The sequence below is a fragment of the Anopheles darlingi genome, chromosome 2 (genome assembly GCF_943734745.1).
Source record: "Anopheles darlingi chromosome 2, idAnoDarlMG_H_01, whole genome shotgun sequence".
Lineage (NCBI taxonomy): Eukaryota > Metazoa > Arthropoda > Insecta > Diptera > Culicidae > Anopheles > Anopheles darlingi.
Window position 1 is genome coordinate 36,010,581 of NC_064874.1, and position 13,892 is coordinate 36,024,472.

At 48.3% G+C, this 13,892-nt stretch overlaps 1 protein-coding gene across 1 annotated transcript; it reads left to right on the forward strand.

Moving 5' to 3' along the window:
• Window positions 1-5,269: 5,269 nt before the first annotated feature.
• LOC125950310 (neuropeptide F receptor) lies at window positions 5,270-8,680 on the forward strand. The gene is made up of 4 exons (XM_049678176.1): window positions 5,270-5,543; window positions 6,227-6,396; window positions 6,477-7,525; window positions 8,557-8,680. Exons 1-3 carry the CDS (start codon window positions 5,285-5,287, stop codon window positions 7,464-7,466), a joined length of 1,419 nt encoding a protein of 472 aa, XP_049534133.1. The 5' UTR covers window positions 5,270-5,284; the 3' UTR covers window positions 7,467-7,525; window positions 8,557-8,680.
• The last annotated feature ends 5,212 nt before the right edge of the window (window positions 8,681-13,892 follow it).

Genomic DNA, 13,892 nt, shown 5'->3' on the forward strand with positions numbered 1-13,892 from the left:
GTTGCAGCGAGGACGAGAAACATCCACCTCTATTTGCAATGCTAACAACATCGATCACGCTGGAGGCGCTCTATTAAAGGGAAACTATCGATTTGTTTAGGGGAAAGTTAAAGCAACAGACCGATGGAGTTGGTATACTGTAAATTTAAAAATTTATGATTGATCGGTGGCGTTGTTACAGGAATTTATGATCACCGGACCATGGGCCTTTGATTTCTCTCCATTCATTATGGTTTGGATATTATTCTACACGCTCTGTGTTAAAGCATTTTATAAAAAAAGAATATAAACCCATGATCAGAGTATTATGTATGATTTTATTGTCCACTCATCACGCCAGCCTTTTAGTCCTCTGTATGCGTGCTGTAGTAAGGGATCGACCCTTACTACAGCACGCATACAGAAAGCAAACAAATACAATATATTAATAAGAGTTTTCAGCAGCTTGATGCTTCAGCTCAATTAACATAAAGCTTGCGGTTGGAACATTTCAGAAAACAGTAATATAGTAATGTGCTTGACGATGGCCAACCATAACAATAGCGATATTGATGATTATATCAATTAGTGATATTATTATTTTTTGTGGTTTGAAGCATAGGTATTGTGGAATTATGTTCGCGTGGTTTTTGTGGAAAATAGGGTCGAAAAAAGGGACGATGGTAGTTTTGATTTATTGCGACTCTCCAGCTACGGTCTGTATGATAACTTCAAAGAATGCTATTTAAAGGGTTTTAAAAGCATTTTGTTTTAACAAGCAGCGTCACAGTTTCACACCTGCTGCCGCCAAAAATAAAATTCCACGAAAATGATGGAAAATGCAGAGCGCAAAAGGGTGTTTTAATGAAATTACAATGTGACTGGCTAGTCAGGATAACAACCTGTAACAATGAAGTTTTTCGCGCCAATAAATTTGCAAAGTATTCTCAAACAAGTGTACACAGTATTTCACAGTTACGCAGCGGTGGTTTTCCACGAATTTCACTCCGGATGAATATGCTGGACTTGTTCGAGCATCGAATACATCAGGTGCATTTTTATACAATGCTTTGAGCATTTTTGGTTTTGCTCTCTCAGGCATTATGAATGCTGGAGCATGTCGCATTTTGGGCAAAGTGTATAATAAACCCCCGCAAACAACAGTACCAATAACATGCATTGTATAATCGCATTTTCCTTTCATTATTTATAAGAATGAATTTTATACTCACAATGATGGAATTTCAATATAGATTTTTATCGACTGCACGATGTGATTGTAGCTTGTATGAAGTTTTTCCATGAATCTATTTCATAATATTTCTTTTGTTTAATGAGAGTAATTGGATCATATAACAGCACCGAACGATTTTTTTATAGGACTAGTCAACATCAAACAACGGCATCTAATGGAGTGCTGGCTATAGCATACGTAGGCGTTGTTGGTTCGATAGCAATCACCGATAGTTGAGACGATGCTTTATTTTGAAAACCATTCTAGTTACCATAAATCGTAGAATTTTGCCCCACGGAGTAGTATGATAAACGGTTTGGGACGATGAATAGCACTATTTCGGCTTCCCTTTTATGGTATTAGCAGACCACCTTAGACGGCCGGGCAACGGTCCCGGTGCGTGTCCTGGACGGTTTGGTTCGAGCTTATTTTCCTTCCGTCTGCTGATAAATTTACGACTTAATCGGAGCATTGTTTGTACGATTTGTTATTCGCATCGGCGCCCAGAAACCATCTTGAAGAGCTTTCATCGACCGCGCTATCGAGGCGCGTTCCGAAATGTGTGCTTACCAAGAGACACGTTTGATCAATCGTCCTCCCAAGAGTACGCTAAGCGACCTTACGTAGCATTTTCTTGAGTTCATATCAAACATTGTGAACTCACAAAGGTCTGTCACATAACCGATTATTATAATTTTACTCTCATGCAGAGATTTCTTCGAATCTGTAATCTAACTACACTATGAGCAGCCCGGTGGCAGTGGTCCCAGAACGAGCGATCAAAGTAAATCCCAGCGTACTTGCGTTGACCCCTAATGTAAACCCTGCATAGTTTTGATGAAGGTTTTGCAAATTCGCCCACCGGGCAGTACCAATTCCATTACTAGCTGTTTCCATCCATCCATGGCTTTGATGTCCTTTAGCCCCGGACACGATGTGTCATGAACGGAGCGGACCTTGCTCAACTCCAAACAACAGATGCTGATGATGGCAGTAAGTTATGTTGATGTATGAAATGGTCTCGAGCAAACTGTCGCCGTTGGTTGTGTCTTTGTGTGTGGGGCTGTTATTAAGACTCACTGGGCCGCAGATAAGACCCCGGTTCCATTTTGTCGGTCTCACAGTTAACACTATCAGCACACGGTGTGGTTACTGCTCTGGAAAAGCCCAAAAGCCCTCCAGCGCCAGTGCTAGGTTTTGATTTGCTTGAGCGAATGACTGTTGTGTCTGAATAACGAACGGAAGTCCGGCTGGAAGGAAAGGGAAACCGCATACGACGGTGGCGGCCCTGACATTCCACACCATCAAACAATCGCTCGATTTGTTGCAGAACCGATGATCAACACACCGTTTGTCACAAAATCCGCTCGACGACGACGACGACAACGACCGGTCAGGGGGCAAACCGAGAAGCGACTTTTCCTCCATTTATGGCGCAATAATCTATTTTCGTGGTCGAGCGCAGGCCGGGAGATGGTGAAGCAAGTGGTAAATCGATACTCAATAATGATTATCTCAGCGAAATCGTTAAAAAAAAAGAACCATCAACAATATCTTGGCCGTTTACGAGCAGCAGCAGCAGCAGCATCGTGCCGTCTTCAAGAGGCTACCGGAGAAAGGGCGTTCGAGTGAGCTTCCTTTTTTCCTTCTTCTGGCACGATTCTGGCCCCGGTGCTCGAGTTTCCCGAGTGATCCCGCTTCGAGTGGGAGCTGCAATACAGAGCGAATGGTTTTTGCCGTTGTTGTTGTTCTTCTTCTCAGTAAGATATCGTCATGTACCGATGCCAAGAACGGTGCCCTTTGATGTGAAAGCAAAGATTACGCTTTTCGACTGAAGTAAATGAAAAGTGAAGCGACGGCGTTACGGGTTCGAGTTTTCTTCGAGAAGCAGTTTCGCCAACAAAAGCTGCGGCAAGACCAACAAAGATACGCCAAACGGGAAGCGACGAAGGAATGACGAGCTGTCTCAAGAAGGCCCGGCTGATAAGAATACAATTTACAAAAGTTGGTCTTGCTTCGGCTTGCGAGCTGCGGTAACAATTACATTTCGACGCTAGGCCTGAGCGGCTGCGGTTGGTAACAACCGGAATGTTTTCCTATTCATTTTGCGTGCTGCCACATCACCGAGCACACTGGGCACAGTAGGGCATAGTATGTCTCTCTCTTTTTTGGGGCTAAGGGTTGCGACGTGAGGTCATGAGTGGTGAATCCTCACGGGGCCTGTGCTCCATCAGCAAATCGGAAACCGACCGGACGGACCAACGATCGGACAGACGGATTCTAAACCTTTCCATCGACGGGGAACGAGGTTTTCTGTTTAGATTATCCGAACGCAACTCCTCAGGGGGGCGGCAAAGCGCCAAACAAGTGCGGAAACAGTTTACGCTTCCCCGCCGGTCACCGGATCAGTCACCGGATTCGGTGGCAACAATTTAAACGGCACGGTAAAGGTGTTCGTCGACGTCCACGCTTAACCTAGTTAGGTTTCGGGTATTGGATATTGGGGTCGGGATTTTTCGCAGATAACGACCAGTAAACCGTTTTTCTACGTGACGCAGCATTCGACCGTTTGGCATCTCGCATCCCGACCAGAGAGCGACTGGAGGTTACGGAAGGTTCTTGAACGTATTGGATTCTGTGGCTGGGATTTTTTTTCTTGCTTTGGCAGCCAGCGTGTTCTCACGTACGCGCATAAATCACGGCGACCATCAGACTCTATCTCGCAGCCACACCAGTTCAATATAATCCTATCGATATGAGTAATGGTGTCATTTGTTTCGTTCACGCGGCACCGTTCCGTACCACTGGTACCTTGAGCACCACCAAGCACCAATCCTTGGCGCGTACCACGTCGCATCGAAACGAATCGAATCGAGACTTTCGCCTGATGAAAGAAAAGGTGTTGAAAGGTGGATTCTCAGAACGTTAACGAACCAATACACCGTACCGTGTAGCAGCAAACACCTCGGGGATTTAAAATAAGTTACAAGAATGGCGAAGATTAGTCTAAATCGACATCGGCCAGTCGGGCACGGGGATTAGGAATGTTTCGAAGAAGCGGCGACAATAATTTGCTAACCGTATACCGTAATTTGCTTCGTTTCATCGATTTAAGCGTCAACGAAATCGGTTTTCGTGCCACAAAAACCCGTAATCGATCCTTCGATAAAAGCATTAAATTTCCGCTTCAGTCATTAGTGTCATTAGCACAAAGCACGCATCGAATGCTTGGTGCTCGGCGAGGCGCTTGCCAGGTTCTACCAGGGAGAATGATTTGATTTGCATCGAATTTCAAACGAATTTCCCCTCCCCCTTACAGAGCCCCGTTTGTTGTCGTTGGAATATTATGCTGAATGGCGACTGAATAGCGCCGGGTACTAGAGAATTTCGGATTTCGTTGTCGGCCCGCGGGCGTACGAAGAACCATTAACTTTGAAATGCTTTCGCTTTATGCTGGGTCCCTGAGGGTGGTTGGGCCATTAGAAATGGAATCGTTGCTATAATAAGCAGATTATTAGATTTCATTCCACGAAGTACTAACAGCAGCAGCAGCAGCAGGAGTAGCAGCAACAGTGGCGCTGCCTCCGGGGAAGGTGTTGCCATTTAGTGGCCCGCTTGCCGTGCAATAGCTCAAGGAAAGGTTCATAATCCATACCGAGAGAGAGCGATAAGGAGCCACGATAAGCCGATAAATATACATCCCAAGCGATATACTGTGCAAAAGACGCAATCAACTGAACTGTTTTTCCACCTCGATGACTACTTTGCAGCCAACGCGTCGCTATGCCAACGCTTCGGTGAATGTTCGCATCCTGCGTCCTGCGTCTAACACGTTCGGTTACGGTCGGTCTGACCCGTCTCATCCCTTAGCCGGACCGTGCCGCTCCGGTGCCTGAACTACCGTTTTGTGCTGCGTTCCGAACGAACGAACCGTTAAAAACTAAACACCAAAACCGTCCGTCCCGTTCAACCGTCGTCCGTGATCCGCCGGAAACAACAACAACAACCCACAAAACAAAACCACGAGAACCTCGCCCGGGTCTGGGGTCCGGGCCGTGCAGAACGAGAGATATGGAGTCCGTACTGACCCGCTTCAACCTGTCGCTCGACAATATGACAAGCCTGAGCACCAACATGCGGCAGGGGCTCATCGAGCAGTACAGCAACAACCGGAAGGTGGAGGATCCCTGGTACCACATCCTGATCGTCATGTACGGCAGCCTGATCGTGTTCGGGGCGACCGGCAACAGCCTGGTGGTGCTGGCCGTCGCCCGCAAGCCCCAGATGCGAACGGCGCGCAATATGTTCATCGTGAATCTGGCCGTTTCCGGTAAGTGGATCATTATTTTTCTTTTCCGCCCTAAAAATTCCGCCACCACAAAAACCAGAACCCCCCGCCCCAGGGCAAGGATCTTGGGCGCATCGTACCAGTGTTATTCTCTTCATTCTGTGGAGCAGCTTTTCTTTTTCTTTTTATTTTCGTTTCGATTGCCATGCGGGTTTCATTCTCATCCCCAATTGCTCCCGGTGTTTGGTTGGTTCGGTTGCCATGGAATTGGTGGAAGGATTTCGCTTCAAAATGGCATTCCATTTCCAGTTTTGGAAAATATGCAAATGAGCCCACGAGGCCAACTTTGATGCCCCGGTGGCATTTGGTTTCGCTCCATTTCGGTTCCTTCTGCTGCTGCTGCTGCTGCTTGGCAGCAACTTTAAGATGACAGAAGAAACTTTCACACACACATGCCGCTTGGTAGACATTCTTTAAATCCAGCTTCCACGAATTGCCCGAACGCTCGAAGGCAATTTCATTATTGTTTGCAATAGAGCAACATTTCTCGTGGAGAAGCTCGTGCGTAGAATGCCTCCACTTGGTTCCGTGCCGATGCCCCCCGATTGTGGAAATGTTGGAAGTTGAAAGTTGTGAAAGAGTTTACCGAAGTTGTTCTCCCTCCTTTCGCTTCATCCCATGTTAACCGGTGGAAGGTTTGTTTGTTTTCTTCCGTTCCCTTCTAGATCTGTTGCTGTGCCTGGTGACGATGCCACTGACGCTGGTGGAGATACTGACCAAGTACTGGCCGATGGGACGTCTACCGTTTCTGTGCAAATCGATCGGAACGCTACAGGCGACCAGCATCTTCGTTTCCACCATCTCCATTACCGCCATTGCATTAGATAGGTATCAAGTGAGTTTCTGAAGGACCCGCGTAGGAGACGTGCAGACCGGTGGTGAGTAACTCGGTATTCCTCCTCCGCCTTTCCGCAGGTAATAGTGTATCCGACGCGCGATAGCTTGCAGCTGATGGGAGCGATTGTGATACTGACCGGCATCTGGATCATCTCGATCGTGCTGGCCTCCCCGATGTTCATCACCCGCCAGCTGATCCACTACGATGTCAATCTGCCGAGCCTCGGGATTGAGTACGTGTCGTACTGCATCGAGGATTGGCCGATCAGCTACGGGCGTGTGTACTATTCGGCGTTTACGCTCTGCGTCCAGTATGTGCTACCGATACTGATCGTTTCGGTCGCCTATCTGCGGATATATCTGAAGTTAAAACATCGACTCGTGGTGAGCACGACATCGACGACGACAACGACGACGACCGCGACGACGACCTCAACATCGAGGACGAGAACAACGACAACCGGTGCCGGTCAGCCGACCCGGGAACGGGAGCGTGGCCGACGGATGCAGCGGACCAACTATCTGCTGATCAGCATCGCGCTCATCTTCGGCATCTCTTGGTTGCCGCTCAATCTCTTCAACTTGTTCGCCGATCTGTACGTGCACGCCATTACGCAGGACATTATGGTCGCATACGCCATCTGCCATATGGTGGGCATGAGTTCGGCCTGTTCCAATCCGTTACTGTACGGTTGGTTGAATGACAATTTTCGGAAGGAGTTTAATGAGCTGCTCTGCCGGAAGGACGTCGGCGGTGGCGGTGGCGGTGGCACCGGGGCTCACTCGAACGGACGAGCGAACGGTGGTACGACGGCCGAACGACGAACCTTCTCGAGGGCGCGATCAACACGAGCTGGCGGTGGTGGTGGCGGCAGTGGAAGCAGCAAACGATTGGCCCGAGGGGATGACGCGGAAGCCGGTGGCCAGCATACCGGCAAGGACGGCGGTGGCCAGCCGGATGATGTAATGCAGGTGGGCGATGGGCGTTATGGGGCTGCAATACTGCAGGACTCGGGCATCACCGACAACGGTGACCACAACACCGAGCTGACCGAGCTGATGCCCTGAGACTGGCTCACGGCGCAATCCGGCCCCTCCCGCAAACAGGGACCGTAGCCGAGACGGAGGTGTGCCTTCTCCCGGGATTACTGACCGGACTGTCCGCTTTTGTGCTTTTATGCTTTTTTCTGTGTACTGCTGCTGCTCGCATTCTGTTCGTTCGTTCGTTCGTTTCTTTTGTGAGTTTCTTCTAAGCACGATTTCCAACAACTGCACGCCCTAACGCTACTACTACTACTATCTCTTTGCCCCTTTCATGGGCTAGGTCTCTCTGTTAAGTCTCGTTCCTGGTGCTACTTGCTGCCTTTGTTCCAACTATTCCATCTTCCAGAACCGTTTCAATTTGCTTCGGTTAATATGAATTTTCCAGTTCAAATTACTGTTCACTGTTGTACTGAAAAGCTTCCTCGTGCCGTTGAATTATGAATGCCAATGTTCCATGCACAGCTACGGTATGAAACTCTGGGCAAAGCGTAGGTTTTGCTCATATCAAACTAACACAGAACAGGTTGCAAGACAATGCCTGGTTTCCGCCTACGGTTATTACCGGTTGCTCTGTCGGTTTTATCTTCCAACCAGTGCTGCCTCGTTGCATTTGCTATTGAGTGCATTATGCACGGCCTTCCGCATACGTTGGGTTTCCTTTGATATTTGCGAAGCTTCTCGGAATGGAGACGCATCATGGTTCGTTCGTTTGCTGATGAACCGACCGGGCAGTGGATGCTCACTCAGGACGAGCTGTCGTTCCTCTTCGATATTGGTGCCTCTCCAGTGCAATAAAACCAAACCATGCGTGCACTATGCCTTACTTTACAAGTACAACCTTGCTTCGGTTCGGTCGCTTTTTGGATGGTCCAACATGGTACCAATGGACTGTGTCTATTGGTTGTCGAATAAATGGCTTTTAGCCTCATGCACGTAAAATGCGACCACTGTACCTCTCTATCATAGCGATCTAGTTAGCATCCTACTACTACTACTATGCTCTATCAGCATCAGAATCCTTCTTTCGATCGGCAGCACCCATCGTCGTCACGAAGAATGCCATGCCACCGTTAATAAAGTTCCAACGTTTCGTTCGTTTTCCACTTTTGCGTAGCATCCGGGCCAGTGGGTGAGCCAATCCGAGGCTGAAGAGGCGGAACCAGAGGCGCAACGTTCAGCCGATGGTCAAGAGGAGCTACAAAAACTGTGCCGACCGGATGATGCGACGATGGAAGGCGATTCGGAAAACCGGCACGCCTGAAACTAGGCAATCGTCACCCGTCGTCGTTGCACACAACTTGCTGCTTCTGCTGCTGCTACCGCTGGCCGTTCCGGCTGGATAAACCAAGCTTCCAACCAACCAACTGGTCGGCTCGTGTGATTTTCTTTCTTTTTTCGCCCTTTTCCGTTCTTCTGGCAACTGCGGTCCAAGTGTCGAGTGCGGTCCGTGATTCGTGATTGAAGGCTACCACCAATAGGGGACCGGAAATCTTGAGCCCAGCGATGAGTTGCGATGCTAAACTAATCCTCAAATGTATGGCTATGCGCCCTGGCATACGACAGGAAGAACGAGAATACAGTATTCTGGACACGCGGGATTCGGGGGATTAGTTTCAACGCAACTCACCGTTCCGTTGCCTATGGTAGCCGCCAACTCTTCGATCACTGGCCGGACACGAAAGGATGGCAGTGTGCACTTTGATGATGGAAAAGTTTACGCCGCCGAATGGAAGGTTAAGAAGGTGCATAGATCGGTTTTTATCTTATGTTACGTGTGTGTGAATGATATGATGACTGTCCCGTTGTTAGCCCGGTGCCGGAGCCGGAGCGCCGGCTGTAAATAGTACAAGTTAAAGTGAAACGTGATACCGGTTGTTGGAAAGCAAAATCGCTGCGCATTTGTTTTACGCCATCACAGAGCGGTTTGGCAACAGTCCGATGTACAGAAGCAGAAGTGACTATATGATGCGAATAGATAACCTTGTAGAACAATGAGCGCTGCGGGAAGTAAGCCCCGCGAGGAAGAGTGAGTTCGCTGGCGCAGGTGCTGCGCTAGGAAGGAAAACAATGAAATATATATATATTTAATGGTTTCTTAATTTTTAAACATTGCGTCGGTTTTTACTTATCTCTGATTTATCGAGGCGCATCGTGGTAGGTATGCTATTGGCTTCTGCATTGATTACACATTTCTTCGAGAGTCGCTACACAATCGATCGTAATCAAATGCTTTAGCAACCCAGGTTGACAACAGGTTGGTCGGTTGCTATGCGACTCTGGCAGACCACGGGAATCTCAAGGCCTGCCTCAACGATGTTAAGCGTATGCTAATTCGACCGCATCGGAGATGGTTCAATTGTGTTGAAACATAGCAATAGGTAAGTCTGATTGTGGTGCTGCCACCAATGTTGCTTGGTTTCCGGATTGTGGGTTGTGGGTTGGACCTTTGGTTGATTTAAATATCCAGACACGACCAGAACAATCCAGTCCACTAACTCATGTAAGAACTGGTGCAGTTGCACGGTTATTTGAAGTAATGTAAGCAGAATGAAGGGGGCCTATTTACATTAGGCAAACTATATACTTATCGATCTGTGCCAATCGGCTGTGGTTTTTGATGATAAACGTAAGATGATTGATTGAGATGATGAACAGCTGCTGGTGAGTTGAAAACATGACTGATGTTATCTGGTTTATCTCCACAAAGAAGATCCATCGTAGCGATGCACTTGTGGTGGTAGATCTGACAACGAATGTAGTTTCTTTGATCTGTTTTTGAACTTCCCGGTATCTGATAAATCAAAGACTTTGATTAAGTTTAATTGCTTAGGAATTTCAAGAATACATTGCAGCAGTTCGGTTACATAGTTGTTCTTTCTTGTTCGGAATCGACTATCTAGGTTTCCGACAACTTCTAGAACCCTTCAACGCATTGTTTTTTAAAGTCTCTAAAGAACAAGACCAGAAAGAAAAAATTGCACATTCCGAGCTAATTATGATGCGAACACACTAAATTCGTTCTGGCAAAATGTTGAATGTTGAATGCGAATGTTGAATACCTTCGCAGCATCATTACGACAGCTTTGGATTAGAGTCCTCTCGACCGCACCAAACACCAGCCGCAACTGGGCGCACTTTTCCAACAAAAAAAAACAGAAGAAACCCTCACTTTCCGTGACCACTTTCGTTTGCCAGAGAAACTGATGGCGACTATAACTGGCGGACAGCCAGCCAGCCAGCCACCCAGCCATCGAGCATGTTCAATTGAAGCAAGTACAGGAAGGCTGCGGCGGAAACCGGTTCTCATCGTCTCATACTCGGACATGCTAACGCCCTGGCTTTAGAGATAAACTAGTCATCTTTTCACCGAGCCTCGAGGATCACTTTCTCGGCTCTTCCCTACATGTGGGTCAAGGAGAAACCGTTTGTCGTTTTGAGCAAAGGCAAGCAAAGTATTTTCCCGCCTAATTGAGCTATCATCGTCGTTGGGCGAAGCAATGGCGACTGGTGGCCACCTTCCACGCACATTCCACGGCTCGTTGGCTGACTGGTGGGTGTCACAAAAGGTAACGAAAACTTGTCACCGGTTCGGATGGTTTTCCCTTGCTCTGTGCCAGTTGCTCGATAAGCTGCTGAACCCATTCCCCATCACTAGCAGATGCGGAACTCCTGGAAAGAAAATTAATTACGCACGATCAGCCGATTGCGGGAAAAATTGCGGGAGGGAGAAAGCATGCTTCATACTGTGTGATTGCCACTCTGTGCTTCTTGCCGTTACTCCTCTCCGGCAAAAGCCCATAAAAGCCACAGGATTCAATATAAGTTACACGTGGCCGGTTGCGCCATTGTGGGTTCGAGGAAATTCATGCCGCCACTTTCCATCGATATTAACTTGCCCATTTTTCGAGTGTATTTGACACTCGTTAAGGGCGACGTAACACCCATTCCCCTGACGGCTAGGCAAGTGTGAGTCAATTCATGTAACGTACGCTCGCTGGAAGTAGGTGATCCCTCTGTAAACACAGAACGGATACATCTGCGATACGGTGAACCGGTGCTGATTGGGGACGTCAGCTAATGATTTGCATCGTCTATAAACCGCTAGCCGGGAAACCATTTCCCGGGCACCGATACCGACCCCTTCCGCCCGTCAATGTATATCGGATCACGATCTGGGCTACCGTTCGGCTTACGCAAACAACGCCCGCCTTTATCGCTGTTGCCCCACTGACACGGTGAAAGCAAGGTTGTGGCGCCATGTTCATGATGATGATGATGATGATGAGTAATTCACCTGCATTCTGCATCTCCTCGATAAGCTCCGAAAAAGCAACCAGCAGAACCTCAAACAAACGAACGAACGAACGGTGCGCTAAGCTTGAGCACTCCACGTGCGTGCGTTCGTTTCAACGGAAAAGGTTTTTGCGGCTTCACACCAGCCCGCATTCGGCACATCAACCATATTATCGATGCCGGTGGGGTGGGGTGGGGTCGGTTTGGACGTGGCAATAAAATGGAAATTAATTTTACGTATCAACGTATCAAACGTAACCTCGCGAGGATTTCGCGGTGATAAGGGTGGCATCGAACGCGCAGTAGTCGATTTTCCCCGGACCTCACCAGTTGGGTGTCGGCGAAAGTTCAATTGGTTTTACATGTTTTCACACACGCACACACACACACGCACAGTGTGGTGCTCTATTAGTCGGCGACTAACATATTGTTGCTAATTGGAGGGGATGCTCTCTTGTTTGCTGGTGATGATCATTGGCTCGGAAGGGAAGGGGCGCTCCTCGTGATGGAGCGAAAACATTAACAACAACACCAACAGCAAAAAAAAAGGGAAATCAAATCCGACGACCGACGGTGTTTGTGGTAGACTGTTTTCGGGCGGAGGAAAACCACCCTCGGTAAGGGAAGCGTGGAGTGAAACGAGAAGCCGAGACATACGGGCGCGAGAGAGATTCAAACAAGCATTTACAAGTGGGTGTAGTTAAGGGGTTGGGGGGAGATCTGTTTTACGAACTCAGTCCTGCGATCGCATCGCAACACATGCCACGTTTATGTTTCCGAACGTTACGATTCCAAACCGTTTGGAGAGGAATGGCACCGGAGCGAAGATTGTGGTTTGTTTCCGGCACCCCATCCGTTAGGTTGTGGGGTTGTAAAGCTGAGAAAAAGGAGACAAAATCAATTTCCATTCCATTGCTTGCTCAGATGGCAACGTCGTGTGTCGTTTCGGCGTTGGCAGAAATGGCACGTTAACGTTTGCGCTCGTTGTATTCGGCACCCCAGAACCAGGATTCAAGAACCGATTGTTTAACAAATCGCAGTAACCCGGTTACTTCGCCACTTTATGAAGGCACTTCGGTTCGAAATTGGTTCCGCGTCATACAGTGACAGCAGTGTGTGTGTGTGTGTGTGGTTGAAGGGCCGCGTAATGTCGAACCTTCATGTCTGATTCGGCTCAGAAGGGGCAAACCAATAAACGTGTGCAAGGGTTAGAATGAAGCAGTTCCATTACACAATCGGTCGGTCGGTCGGTCGGTTCGCCATACAAATTGAATACCGCTTCCATTCTGCCATGTTCTGCCAATTCTGTGCTTGTTTCAATCAGTTTCCCAGCAGTTTTCTTCAATTTTCCGACGCCACCAACACCCTACACCCACTGCTCATGGCGTACAAAGTCAATGTTTGGTTCGAGAAATAATTACATTAAAACAGCTATGTCAACAAAGTGGTTTTGTGAAACGGGGGTTACACCAGCATTAAGGGGCCAAGAAGGCAAGCGGCAAGAAGCACCTTACACTGGCGCGAATGTTGACCAAATAAACCACCTCCCCCTCACTACCCGGAAGGTTAACAATGTTGATCGAACATAATCAAAAGCCGTCAACGAAAGCACTTCTGCTAACGCCATTTCCACCGACATTTTGTCAGCATCAACCAACCAACCAACCAACGAACTGGAGCACCATTAATCCGTCAACTCCCAGGTCACACGGGTCGCAGAGGTGGAGGTCGTGTTTTGTGGCGGGAGGGTGAAAAATTGATCAAATTTAATTACGCACCACACATGCGCGCGCGTGTCTGTGTGTGCTCACAGCAAACAAACCGCGGAAAATCCACGAAAATGAGCAACGAACCTCTCGATGCGGACGCGAATCGTGTTAATTCTGACATCGCCCTCGCGACGTGACATATTCCGGATTAATCTTTTTAGGGGGTGGTACCCGGTTGGATTCCGGTTGGGTAGCTGACTCATCTCAATATGCTCAATATGATCTCGGACCGATCGCTCGAGGACGGTGCTCGCTCCACGACGTTACACCGTTTCACGTTCACATTTCGCCGGAATGGTGGGTGGCGGCTAGAGTGTCGGTGTCGGTTTGGTGTCTCGCCAACAAAACAATAATAAAAACCGCTTCACCAACCGCCGGTGTGACTGCC